Source organism: Primulina tabacum, chromosome 6, assembly GCF_025594145.1.
Source record: "Primulina tabacum isolate GXHZ01 chromosome 6, ASM2559414v2, whole genome shotgun sequence".
In the NCBI taxonomy this organism is placed as follows: Eukaryota; Viridiplantae; Streptophyta; class Magnoliopsida; order Lamiales; family Gesneriaceae; genus Primulina; species Primulina tabacum.
The window spans coordinates 36,922,842-36,940,093 of NC_134555.1; the positions used below are offsets into that span (position 1 = coordinate 36,922,842).

Consider the following 17,252-nt stretch of genomic DNA (forward strand, 5'->3'; position numbering starts at 1 on the left):
AAATATCATTCTGGATTTTATCGTTGATGTATTTCATCTTTGCATTTTCCCATGTAATCAGTTGGAGTTCAATAAAATCAAGTTCTTCTTTTCAATTCATGAATGTTGGTGTATTATGAAAGTGAGAAAATTTTATTTTCCTGCTAAAGCATCGCCTAGCAGAGGAGCAGAGTTGGGAAGGAGAAAAATTTTATTTTCCTGCTAAGGCACCGTCTAGCAGAGGAGCAGAGATGAGGAGGAGAAAAATTTTATTTTCTTGCTGTGGCGTCGCCTAACAGAGGAGTTAGAGGGTGAGGGTGGAGAATTTTTATTTGCCTGCTAAGGTGTCGCCTATCAGTTTCCTGCTAAGGCGTCGCCTAGCAGAGGAGTTAGAGTGTGAGGGTGGAGAATTTTTATTTTCCAGCTAAGGCCCGACTTAGCAGAGGTGTTACTTGATGATGAGGTGAGAGTTTTATTTTCCTGCTAAGGCATCGCCTAGTAGTGGAGTTAGAGGGTGAGGAGGTTGAAGTTTTATTTTTTCTGCTAAGGACTATTTTAGCAGAGAAGTCAAGGGCACGGGGAAGTGGGAATTATTTTCCTTCAAAAGCTTAGTAGAGGACCTTGAAGATGGGGGCGACGAGGGCATACCGTGTTAGAAAAATTTATTTGGTTTGTCGTTAAACATACGTTATTTGCCGCTGCGAAAGGGCGAGTGCGAGGGCTCTTCAGAAACGAAGCTATTCAGAAATCACATAATCATTTGCAAGGAGGGCTATGCTTGGCGAGGATTTGTAGGCGGATAGGCGAGGCTAGTGCAGGGGGGCTATGCTTGGCGAGGCTGGGGGAGCAAGGCGAGGAGGCAGGGGCTGTTGAGCGAGGGTGAGCGGCGAGGCTACGCAAGGGTGTGGAGAGGGGCTGTGAGCGGTGACTTGCGCAAGGCGAGGCGAGGCGAGGGACGCTGGAGCAAAGGGCGAGGCAGGCGCTGGGGCGAAGTGGTTGAGGGAGATAGGCGAGGGGCGAGTAGGGCGCGCAGGCTTGCTCGGGTGAGGGCGAGCGCAGGTGTGGTCGGGCGAGGGGCGAGGGCAGACGTGCAGGGTGGAGGCTGTTGGGCGAGGCGAGCGCAGGCGTGCTAGGGCGAGGGGCAAGGGCATGTGTGCGTAGGCGAGCGCTCGGCGTGTGGGCGAGGGCTTGCGAGAGACGCGCGCGGGCGAGGTTTGGGGGCTGGCGGCGAGGAGATGTGAAGGCGAGGGTAGGCATGCTTGGGCGAGACTCGGCAGCTGGGCGTAGGCGAAGTAGGGCGAGAGTGGAAGGTTGAGGGCGAGAGTGAGCTGGGCGAAGGCGCGCCGCGGATGGAGCGAAGGGCGAGAAGGCGCGCGCTAGGAAGAGTGGGCGAGAGCTATGGCCGGTGAGAACGGACGAGGGTGCTAGGCGTGGTGCTACCAAGGGAGAGGTGTTGGGGAGAAGCAAAATAAATTCTGTTTGGGATAAGTAAAAATGTGCAAAGGAAGAATGTACAACTCGTGCCTTGTAATACGAGGACAACCCAACTAATCGAACTTCGAACCTACGATTCAGTTCGACTTGGGAGGGGGAGACTGGTGATATCCATAGATGGGCCCACTATCCCTAGCCCATCTCTAGCCCAAATAAAAGACAGACTCATCAAAGGCCCAGGTATTCTTATAGAAATATCAGGTTTGAGCGTATGATTTTTCATTCACTATATTGTTTTCAGCAGCACCCTTAGCTGCTCATCCTTATATCCTCAGTCTCTGACTTGAGCGTCAGAATGGCTACGACGGAACACCCTCCCGGCCCCCTTTTAACGGTCTTCTCCGTGATTTCAAGCTCAGGGCAATTTCGAAACCTGCGTCTGGATTAGTGACACTTACTAGAATCGGACCATAAATTTTCCGTGAGTATCAAAGCCTATTTTTTATTTTATTTTTAGCCAAAAAAACCAGGCCATGTCTTGGAGTATTTTGAAAATCAATGGTGCATATGCAGAAGGAGAAAGACTGAAAGATTGCATTTGATAATGTGCCTATTTTAGCACAAGAGGGCAAAGTCTCACCGTTGGCTTGAAATTTTGTATTGCAGGCGATCGTTCAATAGTTAGATTTTGAAAATCAATGGTGCATGTGCAGAAGGAAAAATACTGCTTTCCAAATTTCACTTAAAAAATTGAATGGTCATTTAAATCAAAATTCAAGCGAGCATTCAATAGTTAGATTTTCAATAAAATTTTCGCAAAGAAGTACAATGATTTTCAAGATTGTTGGCCTAAACTGATCAGGCTAGTTTTTTATTTAAATTTGTTGTCTGTTTACCAACCCAAACCAAACGGGAGTTAGGTTCAAATAAATTGTCTTCACAAATTCTAGAATGTCTTTTGGCAAACAGACCCCTGCACTTTTAATGTTTTCTCTTTTAAAAATACTCCCATGTCAAATGTAAAATTTAATTGATTGATCTATTTATTATAACCCATTTTTCCTTTAAAAAAAAGTTGGGCCTCATTTATTTTCACAGATTTTTTTTTAAAAAGAAAATTAACTAATTAAATTTTCTTTCAAATATTCACATGCATGTACTAAAATAGTAAAATTTCAAAATGCATGTACATAAGATGGAGTATCTGTTTCTGTAATATTAAGTCATGGCTAAAAGTGAAGATTAAATATTAAGTTGAAGGATATCTGAAACTTCTATTATTACCACTGCTGTACAAGACAATAATTGTTCATCCTGTTCAAGAATCATAGACTCGGAATGGACGACTTTTAGTACATCTCATATAAAATCAAAATTTCCACGAGTCCTCGAGACCGAGACCGAAGCATGACAAAAAAAAATCCCAAAACTAAAAGAAATTCATGTCATTATACAGATGTGTAAATGACTGTAATGCCCTTATAGAACTTTTACTGTACAAAAGAAGTGGCGACCAATTTAAAAGCAGGGCCAGACATATTCATTACCCCCGCCCGATAAAGACCCACTTATTTTCTAAAGTGGGATTTCTACATGACCCCTACTCTTTTTTTAAAAAAAAATTAAAAAATAAAAATAAATTATGTATAAATATTTAAGTTTTGAGAATTCTTGTTTAGCCTGAAATTGAAACTCATATGTCTGCAGTGGTGAGACAAGATTATAATCTAAAATTCATCACCATTATATTATCGGAGAATCAAAAAATCATGCAACTCAATCAATGAGATGCAGCGTCAAGATGTTAACCAAACCTAAAACCACTTGAAAGCCTAGGACGGGAGGGACAAAAAAACACAGTCTCGCCCGTCGAAAACCGACACAAGAAGGAAAGAAAAATGACAAAAACTTAGTAATGATCTAATCGTCAGGGGCAGGGGATCTTCTTAAATGAAAGAAATGAAATTTTGTGTGAAGTTTTTTCAAAAGGATCCATAGGTCAAGTTGGTTTCAAGTTGTGAAACATTGTTTTCCACTTGATCTCTTCAACTGCAGGAGACCAATATTCTTCATAGTCTCCATCCACTAATTTATCATCATCCTTTTGAAAGTCATACGGCATAGGGCTTGAAAAGCTGCTGATTCTTGGAGTAGCCAACAACAGGGGGCTCCCATTTGTGAGAAAAAGGGGAGCCCGACCCGTTGTACTACTAGTCGCCACCAGCCTTTTGTTCCTCTTGAGCTTGCAATCCTTCCACCTTGCGCTATCACTGCGGCGAGGCACGAGGGCGAGGGCCGGTTCCTTATGATGATGCATCCACGTGCGTAAGTACTTGGAAAACGACGTCTTCGTCCTCTTGATCGCGATCAAAATCCTAGACATGGGACGTGGGAAGTTGCTATTTTCTTTGCTAGCAATCTTGAGAATTTCAAGCCTATGTTTCGCTATGGATATTCCCATACTTTGGAGGAACTCGTGATTGAAGTAAGGTATATCTTCTTGTTCTAGCTCGTTTCGCGCAAACGCTAGGCCGTACTCGTAGGCCAAGGACGGATCTAGGCTTGTTTTCGAGAGCCAAGAAAACCAATCCATCGCCTAATAATTGTGTTCCAAAATATGTTGCCCAAATGTTTTGTGGACATAATATATATACACACACTAGCTACGTGTAAACGGATTTTTACGACTTTTTTCTTTCTACATATTTATGTTTGTTTAATGGGTTGGTAGTTGAAACTTGAGTGTGACTAAAAGGAAAAGAAACAGAGGGATGTGGGGACTTAAAGGTTCCATGCAAGAATCACATATAATGTGGAAGTAAGAAATCTTGGAAGTGAGAATTGCCTTTAATCACGCTTCGAAATGGGTCATTTATCCTTCACTTTTTGTTTTGCGTGTGAGGACAGTCTTTGCGAGCAAACTTATATTTTCACATTATATAATAATATAATATCTCAAATTTTATATTTTATTCAACCCAGGCATCATTTCTGATTCAATTCACTTCCTTTTCCCCTAAATATTCCCATTATTATTTTAAAAAAAAATTATATAGATTCATTTTTAAATATTGAGATATAGATGATACAAATTCATCTTCAAAATCACAAATGAGACCTTGAGATGATGATGAGATAATCATGATGGTTAAGTGAAATTACTTGATCTTTGACCATATGTAAACTTTGGGCAAATTTCAAGTTAAGAAAAAAGATCTCATGGGAAGAATCTACATTACAAAATTGATTTTGGTAAATCTAATTTATCGGAATTTAATCTCAGCATACTCATTGACGAATCCAAGAACAAATAATTACATAACAAATCAATAGATAATCCACAGGTACACAACCAACATTTATTTACAGATTTGTGGAGTCGACACAATTTTCCCACAGCTCCACAAGGAAAATGCGTTCAAATCCATGCCAAAGGAAGTTCTTATTTACATTTCTTTCATAATCACGAAGGAGAGGTATGAAGTAGTACTTCACATGTGGCATGGAGGGATGATCATTATCTACACAAACATAATTCTTGTTTTTATATGTACAACTTCTTGAGATAGATTGCTTTGTTCCAGAAAGCATGTAGATACAGCGGTGGCGGCGGGTGCTTGTTCAGGCGCTATTCGGGCCTAAAGCTCACCAGATTCGGCAGATCCACAGACTGAAGCTTCTGTATATCGTTGGCAGTCACTTTGCAAGACTCCAACGTCAATGATTTCAAGTTTTTAAGTGACTTCAGATGCTTCAGACCAGCTGATGTTACACGAGAATTCGAGACGTTCAAAGAAACTAGTTGTGTGAGTCCTGCGTTTACAAGTACAATTTACAGTGTAAGTAACAGGGGACCATAAAGAGCATGAAATATTTATACGGGTTTAACCATCTACCGGATATTGATTCCAAGCTCTTGTCCGTCAAATGGTGGTTTTGGGATAGATTTAGAAGCACGAGGGACGTAAGATCCTTGATATTCTTCACACCGACATCAGTTAAACCACCACCGCAAATTTCAAGAGACCGCAGGTTCTTGAAATCTGAAGGACAAAACAATACAAGCGGCCAGGAATGTGACATCACACGACAAAAAGACAAATATTACAGACTCATGCTTGAAAAAGATGTAACCCTCATCTACTTCAAGTTTGGTTCGCCCCCCAAAACACTAACCCACAAAAGGAGACATGAAGAAAACGAAGAACAATTTACACTTGTTAAAAAAATTTAGCCAATTTTTAAGAATAGTCGATTTGTTGGAGACTTGACTTCAAATTTCCAACAGCATATTTGCAATGGGAAATTGTCAAGGACCATCAACATTGTCTATCGAGCTGGGGTGGGGTTGGGGGAGTGGAAGAAGGCACAGTTAAGCTAATACGAGTCAAATGACTTCAAATAGTAGCATACATCGCAAATAACTAGTTCCAGAATCTGAAATCCGTGCTCCAAATAGATCCAGATGAGTCAATCCAGTCAAATCTGCAAAATAAATAGACCCCGTGTTTTTAAATTTACATAAAAGGAATTATTTGTCTACTTTTACGAAATGTATCCCTTTCAAGAAGATATGCAAAAACATGAAGGATGGCTGCCTTTGTTGCTGATACAAAGTCTCTTAACTTGAAAGATAAGACAAACTACAGAGATATAGAACTTCAGCAAGCCATTAACATCATCAGCATCTCGCTCAACTATCAGCAGAAACCAAAAAAAATGTGAAAAAAAAAAACTAAAGTGTCTATAGAGTTCATAAGCATAATGGTTTAATTCAGCAGACAGAATTGCCGCCCTTGATTTTTAGAGTGGAATCACTTGATTGCAATTATAAAATAAGATATTTAATAGCATGTGATCCACAATGATTTCCTAGAAATTACACCGCAAATAGTAAACAACAGCCAGTACATCTAGTCATGTATTTGGTGCTAGGAGAACATGAAAATTTGCCATTGTCCACTTTCAAGCCTCTGACAAACACAAGAAGAAACGAGAAAAAAACCATAAACTAAGTTGCCAGGAGATTAGTAACATACAAAGATAAAATTAAACTAAGGATATGAAAGAAATTCGCTTAAATAATGAGCTCAGAAATTTAATTCTCACGATTTGGAAACAAGCTTCAACGTTTTCTTCCTGTCATACCCGCTGGTGGGACACTAAGGTATATGCTGTCAACACTAGATTATGCATCCCTTTCAAAATTACTTACTTGTAAGAGCAGCAAGGCCAGTATCAGTGATTTGACGAACATCCAAATTGAGGGATTTGAGTGATGAAAGGCCAGACAACTTTCTCAAACCACCATCAGTAACACCAGTGAAGGAAAGATTCAAACTCTCAAGATTAATTAAACCTGCAACAATGATACTAATACTGAATGAATTTCGAGCAATACCGATGTATGCATATAGTATCATAAAAAATATACTTGCAACACAAGGATTGCATCTCACCAGAAAGATGACGTATTCCACTGCTTCCAACTTCAGTATCAGATAACTCCAGACATTTAAGACGTGATAGGCCTACAAATCATTCACCGGGAAAAACAAAAAAGTCAGCAAGAGAAAGAAACTGGTTTTTCCTTCTTTTCTGGCTTTCTTCCCCTCACATCTAACTTTGACTGCTGTCCCCCAACCCATCACCCCTCAAAGAAAATTAACAATAAAAAAAGGAAAAAAGAAAATTAACAATAAAAAAAGGAAACTGTACAACACAGGAAATTAAAAATAAAAGTCATTCTCACATATGTTCCCCTAATTATACTGCCCCACTATTCAGGATGCAAATTAAGTATTTTCTTTCTTTCTTATCTTAACAAGAGCGGTGGAAACAAATTACCTTGTCTTTAGGTAGACTAAAACTATTTCTGAATAAAGCAAACAATGCAGTAACGAGTGTGCAAGGAGATGATAGGTCAAGAGGTGCTGTACCTCCTGGTGGCAGATGGCCATATGGGGTGAGGCGGAGGGGTCGGATTGAGACTGCTTAGGGGTAGCCAGAGGGTTTCTGATTGGGTAGTTGGGATGGAGATTCTAAATGAAGTCTTAAATTCAGGAATGAAGATTCCAAATGAAATCTTAAATTCAGAGTTCCTCTCGTTATCCTTAGCCGACGCCAGGATTCAAATGCCGTCTTAAATTTAGAGGATATTATTTTATGAACCATAATAAAAATTGGGATTACGACAGAAAGAGCAAAGAATGACACATCGTATGTTGATACCCAAACATCAAAAACAAACTAACCTGCAAGATGAACCATCCCTTCATCCTTGATCCTGCAAGAATCCAGGTTTAGGCTTTCCAAATTTTTTAAACCTGTATCACGAAAATTCTGCATGAGTAACAGTTACTAATAATTCAAAATAATTCAACTCCTAGTAAGCATAACCTCAGTACTGTTGTAAAAACATGATCAAGTATAAGCTGATATTGTTGGGGGAGAAAAATTCAACACCATTTTATCACATATGAGAATAAATTTACCTTTTAGGTGTACCAAAATAGCACCAGAAATATCATTGAATCCCAAATTCAAAACTTTCAAAGATCTCAGCTCTGTATGAAGCACAGAACAGGCGAAGACGTTACTTAACATTGAAAAATGAGAATAATGATGCTTAGAAAGCAGGAGTATCATTCATGATGCTCCTGCGTGGATGCATTCATTCATGATGCTCCACACAGGATTATCACTCATATGCTTAGAAAGCAGCTATTATTTTAGCTTCACGATAGAAGTATCTTGAGATGGAACTCACCTGAAAATTTATCACAACCGTCGTCAGTCAAATTACATCTGCTGAGATTCAAAAACAATAAGGCACCGAGAGCTGCAGAAACACAAAAATCATTTAATATACGTGGAACAGCATACTGACAAGTATGATTAGAAAACAAACACAATACATACCTGTAAGTGACTCCAGACACCGAGCCGTGACAGGACAGCCCTCCATATTTAAAAGAGCAAGCTTCTTCAATGCTGCAATACAAATATTTGGTTTCAAAAAATTCAATTTTTCAAATAAACTATATTTATCAGAAACATGAAATGGAGAATTCTTTGGTACACAGTTAAATGGTTTCTTATCATTGCACTATGGTATTAATTAAACAAAAGAATAACAATATTAATAACTTCATCAACATTTCTCAAGTCACAGAAAAGTATCGTTTGAACACGGACAAATCAACAGCCTTCCTATCACTTTTGAGTAAACAATCTCTCAGAAAATGACTGCATATAATAATAAAATTTCGGCACTACAACTGGATTTCAATACAACCACGGGTCCATAAACAGGTCATTACACAGGTAACATGAATTTTATGTTGAATCACACTGCAAAAGCCTCCCAAAAGAAAAGTAGAGCTTTAATGGGTCAAAATGCATCAATCATTTCGTTTTACTCAAAGCATTTTACCTCTTAGAAATGAGATACCGTTATCTGTAACCTTACTCGATGCAATTTGCAATGACTTCAAGTTTGTATGCCCTGCAAAATAGATAGATAAATTTTCTCCAAACAAGAACACATGTTTCTTCTTCATGCTCAACCAAATTCCATTCTATTTAATGCATTTATGACTGGTATCAAATCAGTGACCGTAATGAGGTAATAATGATCGCATCAAAACACAAGATGAAAGCATATTCTCTTAAGCTAACCACAAGTTAAAAAAAATAATGTGACTCTCTCTCAAATATTCAAGTATTTTTCTTCATCATTTCCTACGTTGAAGAGTACATAAACATTAAAAGAGAGCTACCTGAGAGAGCCTTCATATCTGAGTCAGTGATGCAATTGCAACAATTGACATTCAGAGATTCAAGCTTCACAAGTTCTGTCAATGCGAACATGATATATCAAATAAGGAAAAGTAAATTGAATCCTAAATACGGACGAGAATTTGTAAGTATGGCATTCAGAAGGCAAACTCGTTGAGCGCAAATCCACTAATAACCATGACCAAGTTTTAGTGTTAATACCTCTAAAGAATTTAGGTGACCTATTAAACAAAGAATTACTTTAAAAGAGTTAATATAAAAGAAGTACTTAGTTCTTCGCTTCTTTTCGCTTTTTGTCTCTCATTCACCTTTCACACACCCAAACCAAGAAGAAATTTACAACACATAGTACTTGATAGTGCAACTCTAGAATTATATACTTGCGTTATGAGTCTTATAAAATAATCACTAGCAAAATCTTGATCAAATTTAGAATGACAAACTTTCCTTTCTTTCCTTAGATATAAATATCGTCTTTCTAAATTAAACTTCAATGATACACAACATTGAAAAAAGTTTTGCAAAGTTCCAGGTGGCACTACATTCAGATAATGAATTACACACAGGAAAATAATTCCACAACTCAGAAAGAGTTCACAGAAATCACAAACCTTTCAAATGAACTAACCCTTCGTTGATTTTCGGACATCTCTCCAGGTCCAACTTTACAAGATTGACTAAGCCAGAGAGAAAACTCATCCCTCGAGCAGTGATCGAGTTGTTTCTTTTAAAACTCAAAGAATTCAGGTTTGAAAGACCTATTAAATAACAATAACATACATCAGATAATCGGATATTTACACTTGTTCTGCTGTTCTCAACCACAGAGTTAACTCCTGCCCTCACTACTAGAGGGGAAATTACCAACATTTGATAAACTAAAAATATTGACCTTTGCTCAGAGGTCAAATTTCACTATATAAAACTGCATCAGTAGCAGAAAATTAAAGAACAGCAGCTCATGAATGGGATTGCAAGATGAATTGTTCTCCACATCGAATAAAAAGGCTAGAAAGACTGCTTCCACCAGCAACATGGGAAAGGAGAGAATAACAAATCGCAATAAATAATTATATACTTCTTTATCCATCGTTTGATCTTTGTCGTTAAATAAAGTCACTCTCTTCACAAACAATAGAACCTTTGCCAAGTTATCTTCAAGGTCGGGTGAAGAAAAAAAATTATGAATATGTTGAACTGTTGGTTAATCTTCAAAGAGGATCTTCATAGGATATGGCAGAGGTAATGCTAAATTTATCATCAGAAAAAATTATTGAGTTAAGATTGAAATTTATACCCAACTACAACTACCAGTGGAACAGTAAATACGTTAACAAGATATCATCAACCAACTAATGGCCTAACAAATAAAGAAGTTTTCTTGTAGGATAACAATATCGGAGGAGCATAGGAAGGGTTTTATAAATGAAGAACCTTCGTCTAGGAGGAGAGAAAAGTTACCACTTATCTGTTCCAGGCCCAAGTCTGAAATCTGGTCGCAATAATTACAAGTCAAGGCTTCAAGATTTCTGCATTCTTTGAGACAAGCTAATCCAGAATCAGTGATATCTGAACCAGATAGATCCACAGACAGTAAAGAAGAATTCTGTGAAGAAATGACATCCATCCAACTGTCATTAAGACCTGGATATACTGCTAAATTGATATCCTGCAATTAACAGAAACACGTGTCAAAAGTATCAACCTCTTAGCATCCAGGTAAATTTTAACGCCACCCGTTCCAAAGTTTTAAGTTTAACCTGAAGAGCACAATCTCGAAAAGCTTCGAGTAATGTATCAGTTAGGCATTGAGAACAGATCAACTCATCAAAAATCTGTTGACTAATGTCCCTCGGCAGCATAGAGAAGTTGTTATACTTGCTTATGTCCTTCAATGAAACATAAATCCTTAACCGCGGTTAAAATATGTATGCGTCTACTTTGAAACCAATAACTATTAGAAAAGAAAACATACTTCTCGAATCTTATATATACACAAATTCATAAGCGAGGGACAGCTTCGTTTCCCCTGGCTGATATCCATGGTTGATGCTCTAGAAAAAGAGTATCCAAGCCATTTTGAGCTCCCACTTTTACTATATCTTCCACAAGCTCCTCTGTGTGAGCTATCCTCATTGACCTGTTGGTCTCGCTTCCTGGAACAAGCTCCCCCCATTCAGTGCTATATTCTGACTTATTCACATCAGAGTCGCTGCAGACAAGAAAGAATGTCCATTAATAACCAGTGTCAGGGTTACACATGCAACATCAATCATTATTATGCCCTTGACTTTTATATCTGAATTTATCCAAGACTGCCTTCCCCAGCCCCCAGCTATGCCTTCACTTTGTATGTTTTGTAAAAATAACTCTTTTTCACTAATGCACCCAAACATTAAAGCTGCTTATGCTTTAAAGGGAAAAAAAGCTGAAAAACTTGTGGTTTTTGCATGCCAGCTGGCCCAAGCCTTCATGCACTTGAACTCAAGCTTTACTCCATTGTTTTATAAATCATGACAAGAATTATCAGCCACAGTTATAATGCTTCCAACAGCAGAAGATAGGACGTGTTATTTATAATCAAAGAAAACAAAATCGTACATAGAAGACATTGGCCGAAACATCTTTGCCACATATTCATAGAACTTACGCTTCAGAATACCAAGTTTTAAAAATGAGCAAAAGAATTCATCTTGCTTCTAAAGATAATCCATAACGAGCACACAAGATTACAGACGTGGCAAAAACATAAGCTAGAAGCTTTATCGCCAAAAATATTCTATCAATTGCAAGAATTACTATTCTATTACTGCCTCGCCAATTCAAGAAAGAATCTCAAAATCACTGTTGCGCCTCATACATCAACGGCCTAACATGATTACGCTTCTGAACCATTCCATGAACAGAAATGATGAAAAAATTAGGATACAAACAAAAGACAAATACTTTGCCGAAAATCCATCGACACAAAATCAAGGATTACATCTTTGTTATCACCATGTCACGATTAAACTATGGACCTAGGGCTCCAGGAAACTGTACGGCCTTAATCAAAGTCATTCTCAAAAATTACTGCTACTTAAGCCTTATCCCAGACAACACGAATAGGAGACGTAAAACTAAAACGTACCTTAAAATCAACTTATTCTAAAATTTCTTTAAGACGGCACATGGGTTTACTTTCACCAAAAAACTCGACTCCAAAAGCCCACGAAACAACTCCGATAACCAGAAAACAAAACCGAAAGTACTCATCTTTGACAGAAACCCATACGATTCAGCTTTAAGATCAAATATTAAGTCAAGCTAAACAAGTAAAACAAACAACCCACTTCATCTCCCTCGATGATCAAACATTTCCATCACTCAAATTCTTTAATTTAAAATCAACAAACGATAAGCACCGCCGTAAAACCCAGAGTTTATTTTCTCGAATACCACCAAGAAAAAAAAAACCAACCAAAAGAAATAAAAAAAATAACCTTTATTCTTCCTAAAAAGAGACAACATCTGAAAATTCTGCGATCATCGGAGAGAGAATCGGTCTACAAACTACGCTAGCACATATGGAAAACGCATATATTTTAGAGAGAGAGAAGAAAAAGTGTACGTGGGTTGAGTTGCAGGCTTACAGCTGAAGAAGAAGATAGGAGGCGTATACGGAGTGAAGATTTTTCGCTTCGGTGGCTGCTTCCGAACTGGAACCGAAGCTACTGATGATCGCCACGTGGTGGGAAAGAGAATCCGAGAGTCTGCTGAAGGACGGGGGAAATTGTTATATATAATAAGTTTTTTTTTTGTGGGGTGAGTTCGAAGTGGGGCCCACTTCGAGGGTTATAATTAATAATTAATAAATTATTGAGAGCGGTTCGGTTTTATCCATTATTAAGTTTTGGTGGGTCCACTTCTAGGGAAGATTTTATTCGCAGAGTTTTCAAATTTTATTTAAATATCGAATTGATTATTGGTGGGTTTAGTGGGCTTAATTAATTAATTTTAATTTCTAATTACGATCAACTTTAATGATCTCTCCTATACATCATATTGATTGTCACATTTGACTTGGAAAGAATGATTTGATTTAACGAGATAATTCATAATTATCATTTTATTTATATGAATTAACAAAAAATAGATTTTAAATCTTTCGAACATAAATTTATAAATTTATTCAAACGATCAAATGAATTCAAAATTCATTTATTAGAAATTCATATCGTCAAATTATTTCATCTTACTGCAAACAAAGTGAATCTCAAATCCATTTCAATTCAAGTTATACAATTTCAGTAATAATTAAGATAAAATTCATCTTCAAAACATCTCACGTATCAAAATGATTTCTCGAGATTAAATTCATACATCCAAACACAATCTTCGTTTAAAATTTTATAACAAAATTAGAAAGGTGTTGATATTGAATCATGGTGATGGGGCTATTGATGTGGAATTATTAGGGATGTTAATACTTGGAATTAAGCCTATATATTGGAGTCATTTTTTACAATTTGCATACACTACATTTTCTTGGCTACCACTGGTTTGCTGGCTGAGACATAATATTTGGCCCTCAGCTCACTGACGAAAAATTATGTGAAACGGTCTCACATGTCGTATTTTGTGAGACGGATCTCTTATTTAGATCATTCATAAAAAAGTATTACTTTTTATTGTGGATATCGGTAAGATTAACCCGTCTCACAGATAAAGATTCGTGAGACCGTCTCACAAGAGATTTACTCCAGCTCAGTAGCTTGTGAGTTGTGACCTTGCCATAGAATGTCCCTTTTGTCGAAAAGTCGGCCAAGAATTGTGACATGGTTATCTGCGGTGTCTAAAGTTCACTTTTTGATATATATACATTACTATTTCTTTTTTACCATCGACATCTGAATAACAAGATTTTGCTTAATAGCACTGATGTAAAACCACAACGAAATGGGAACTAGAACCTTGAGAAACTTCAACTGAACCATCTTCAAATGATTTGAGGTCGGCTCCACCCTCCATTGTAACCAGATTTTGGATTATGAATAAGAGAGTGGACTTGTGCTTGCACTGCAATTGTTCTTTTTATCTAGGTTACTGTATTATTCGTCTAGCAATTTGCACTCGACTATGCATAAATCTTTTACTAAAACTAGTGTCACATATAAATATATATATATATATTTAATCAACTTTTTGCATAACTTAATGTTAGGTACTTGAAGATTTACGGTAAGCATCAATAAATATAGCAAGTGTGAAGTATTAAATAAGCCAAGAATATGAATTTTCAATCTTGAATGCACAAGAATCTTGAAAATAACCTCCCATTGTTTTCATCCAAGTAGTGAAGCAACAAAAACAAGCCACATGCCTCATTGTCTACCTCGTAACCATTTTATAAATGCTCATTTTGTAAAAGAAAATTTCTTGTACTGGCAGCTGCCAAAGCTGCTATAAAACTGGGGTCCTTGGTTAAAGTTGAAACCATTTGTTCAACAAGGAAATGTTGAAGTTCTGGTTCATCATTCTTGCCTCTTACATTTCTCGTTTCTTCATGGCCCGGTTCAGGTGGTGTTAAATCAAGAGTTATAGTCGGTGCAGACGAATGCGGAGACGTTGAATATGGTGAAGTGCCGGGTGTCAAGTTCCTGTTAGACCCAGAACTCGTCTCTGCTTTCAAAGGCGGAGGATGGTTGTGCTCCCCTTCATAAGTCGCCACTACAATTGATTGATCTTCTATACTCCTTTGCACCTGAAAGAAAACAAAACATCAGAAAAGACTTGGTATTCTAGTTTATAGGTTCTCCCTTGATTAGTGGATGAGTTAGGCTAAATCTTGAATTATTACCTTCTTTTTGACAGGACAACTTGGAGCAAAAGAACACTTGAAGTAAGCTCTTGGACAAGGGTTATCCCTGGTCACCTTCTGTCCATATTTTCTCCATTGATACCCATCCTTAACAATCTACAGTTCAAGTAAATGGTCTTTCAATCGAGGAATAAAGACAATAAAATTTTATAGTATAAAACCAATTTCTTGTGGATTTAAACAATGAATCCCATGACCCTTAAGCCGTTAGCAAGAGGCCAACAATGGTCTTATAAGTTAAATGCCCGTCGTAATGCGGAGTTTCCTATCGATTGTACAGGGTCAAGACATCCCGAAATTATCCATAGAAACTAAGAGTATTCATGACAACTTACAAGGCTTGTATCAGATGCTTCAGTTTTCGTGTGAATATGCGAAATCTTCGATTTGATTTGTTCTTCCCTTGGTTTCTTGGATGAATCTTCATCACTAGAGCTACTTTCTGAAGGCCCAATATTGTTGGTATTGATGCTGCTTTCAGCTTTTCTCTTCTTTGGTCCTCCAGGAGTCTTGCTTGTATGCTCCATTAATTGGTTCCTCAATTCTGTGTAGTTCTCACACACCGCTGTCAGCATATCCGTCAACTTCTTGTTTTCAGCACTCACTCGCTTTAGTTCTTCTATCAAAGCCCCTCTCTGCAGACGGCAAAAAAAAAAAAATCTGGCTCATTAAATAAACCCCACAAAAATATCCAGCTCAAGTGATAATTAAAAGGCTCGATTCTCAAGTAAAAATCTCGGTTTCTTGGAAGAGCAGCTTCAATCTCAATAGATATGACCCGATTAGGCTGCATATTAATTCGAACCCAATATAATACTAACCTCTTCGTTCACTGTTAAGCTTTCTCCCAACTCAATGAAATCGCCTCCCACTTCTTGTTTCTGCACAAACAAAAATGTTTACAAACACCATCTTCAGTGAGACTCTACGCTGTAATTTGGATAAAATATATACATATAAATCTCCTCATTTTCCGTCCAAAACCGGATCCATAAACTTACCCATATGGGAACTTCATCCAGGAATCCGAAAGGTTTGATATTAAGATCCAACGAAGTGTCCAACAGACTTGTGAATTCCATAACTCCTTGTGCAACAATCTCTCTTTCTCCCCCTCTTCAATAAAAAAAAAAGAAAACTCCAAATTTGCTTATATTTCTTTGTGTTTTCTGCGTGTATATGCAACGTTGTAGCTAGCAGCAATACATCGACCAAGGAAGAGTAGATATAAAAGAGAAGCTTATATAGAACACACACGGAGAGACACACATAGTAGGAAGGTGGGGAGGAAGATGCAGAAGATAACCAACATGAGTTGTAAATTGGAATCTAGAAGAATAAAAGCCGTGTGTGGGCAAGAAAAGTCAAACTTCTGTCACAAACCATCAAATAGAAAATTGGAATGTGAAAGAAATGTTTTCAGAATTAGTATGGACTTCTATATTTGTTGATACATGATTTCTCCTTCATCTTTTATTGGAGAAGTTCTTGTATTAAATTTGAAAATTTGATGTCAGATAGATTATAAATGATGGATTTTTTGATTTTAACATGTCGAACAAAGACTCGGAGTTGATTTGAGAATTAAGTATGATCGAAAAAATTGTTAGTACCTACTATTATAGTAGTTAAAAGAATTAAATTATATATTTTATAAATTTGATCTTTAAAAAATGCAGATTAATTTAAATTACACGTTTTTTATGATACTTTTATTTTTATTATATTTTATATTAAAAAAATTAAAATATTTACGGATATTATATTTCGAATTATTGTTGTGAGTATTATTACAATTATATTAAAATATTTATGGATATTATATTTCAAATTATTGTTGTGAGTATTATTACAATTATTATTATTAGAAATTCAAAAATTAGAAATTTAAAAAGTGGACAAGATATTCAAAATTTAAGGTTAAGGTCAAAGTCAAGCCGACCTTAACCTTAGGTGGAAGACGAAGAGAGCGTACGTAATCTTCGCTATCACGTTGACCAATCTCTCTAGACGAAAAGAGTGTGAGGGTTTTATGTAATTGTTAAATAAAATAATTTGATAATAAAATTTCAATTTAATTTATATGAAATAATTTTAAAAAGTATTAAATTGAGGTAAAAATGAGATAATTTAGAAATATTTTGTGTGAGATTTTTTTAGTTAAAGGAATAAATTTATG

General features: G+C 37.0%; 3 protein-coding genes across 5 annotated transcripts; all 3 read right to left on the reverse strand.

Moving 5' to 3' along the window:
• Positions 1 to 3,412: 3,412 nt before the first annotated feature.
• On the reverse strand, positions 3,413 to 4,006 carry LOC142550229 (uncharacterized). Its single transcript, XM_075659467.1, has one exon. The coding sequence runs from the start codon at positions 4,004 to 4,006 to the stop codon at positions 3,413 to 3,415; it is 594 nt and encodes a 197-aa protein (XP_075515582.1).
• A 698-nt stretch (positions 4,007 to 4,704) lies between these two features.
• On the reverse strand, positions 4,705 to 12,954 carry LOC142549314 (uncharacterized). 3 transcript variants are annotated; one of them, XM_075658187.1, is made up of 16 exons: positions 12,824 to 12,954; positions 11,189 to 11,425; positions 10,974 to 11,102; positions 10,675 to 10,882; positions 9,825 to 9,971; positions 9,195 to 9,269; positions 8,849 to 8,920; positions 8,335 to 8,406; positions 8,183 to 8,254; positions 7,908 to 7,979; positions 7,668 to 7,739; positions 6,873 to 6,944; positions 6,629 to 6,772; positions 5,827 to 5,898; positions 5,310 to 5,456; positions 4,705 to 5,226 (listed from the first exon to the last, which is right to left on the reverse strand). In XM_075658187.1, exons 2-16 carry the CDS (start codon positions 11,387 to 11,389, stop codon positions 5,042 to 5,044), a joined length of 1,740 nt encoding a protein of 579 aa, XP_075514302.1. In that variant the 5' UTR covers positions 11,390 to 11,425; positions 12,824 to 12,954; the 3' UTR covers positions 4,705 to 5,041. The 3 variants fall into 3 exon arrangements, with proteins under 3 accessions (XP_075514302.1, XP_075514301.1, XP_075514304.1); XM_075658186.1 differs by having other exon boundaries at positions 12,696 to 12,858; XM_075658189.1 differs by lacking the exons at positions 4,705 to 5,226; positions 5,310 to 5,456 and adding an exon at positions 5,463 to 5,762 and having other exon boundaries at positions 5,801 to 5,898; positions 12,696 to 12,858.
• Positions 12,955 to 14,484: 1,530 nt separating this feature from the next.
• Positions 14,485 to 16,364, reverse strand: LOC142549315 (putative WRKY transcription factor 40). The gene is made up of 5 exons (XM_075658190.1): positions 16,075 to 16,364; positions 15,895 to 15,954; positions 15,409 to 15,708; positions 15,053 to 15,169; positions 14,485 to 14,956 (listed from the first exon to the last, which is right to left on the reverse strand). The coding sequence occupies exons 1-5, from the start codon at positions 16,153 to 16,155 to the stop codon at positions 14,600 to 14,602; spliced, it is 915 nt and encodes a 304-aa protein (XP_075514305.1). The 5' UTR covers positions 16,156 to 16,364; the 3' UTR covers positions 14,485 to 14,599.
• Positions 16,365 to 17,252: the final 888 nt, after the last annotated feature.

Bases quoted from the DNA above. Each gene is read 5' to 3' on its own strand.
- LOC142550229 (XM_075659467.1), bottom strand. From the start codon at position 4,006: ATGGATTGGTTTTCTTGGCTCTCGAAAACAAGCCTAGATCCGTCCTTG.
- LOC142549315 (XM_075658190.1), bottom strand. From the start codon at position 16,155: ATGGAATTCACAAGTCTGTTGGACACTTCGTTGGATCTTAATATCAAA. The intron at 15,955-16,074 runs GTAAGTTTATGG...TTGTTTGTGCAG, and splicing joins TGGATGAAGTTCCCATATGG to AAACAAGAAGTGGGAGGCGA. The intron at 15,709-15,894 runs GTTAGTATTATA...TGCCGTCTGCAG, and splicing joins GCTTAACAGTGAACGAAGAG to AGAGGGGCTTTGATAGAAGA.
- LOC142549314 (XM_075658187.1), bottom strand. From the start codon at position 11,389: ATGGGGGGAGCTTGTTCCAGGAAGCGAGACCAACAGGTCAATGAGGAT. The intron at 10,883-10,973 runs GTTAAACTTAAA...TGTTAATTGCAG, and splicing joins TTCGAGATTGTGCTCTTCAG to GATATCAATTTAGCAGTATA. The intron at 6,945-7,667 runs GTTAGTTTGTTT...AATGATTTGTAG, and splicing joins AGGGATGGTTCATCTTGCAG to GCCTATCACGTCTTAAATGT.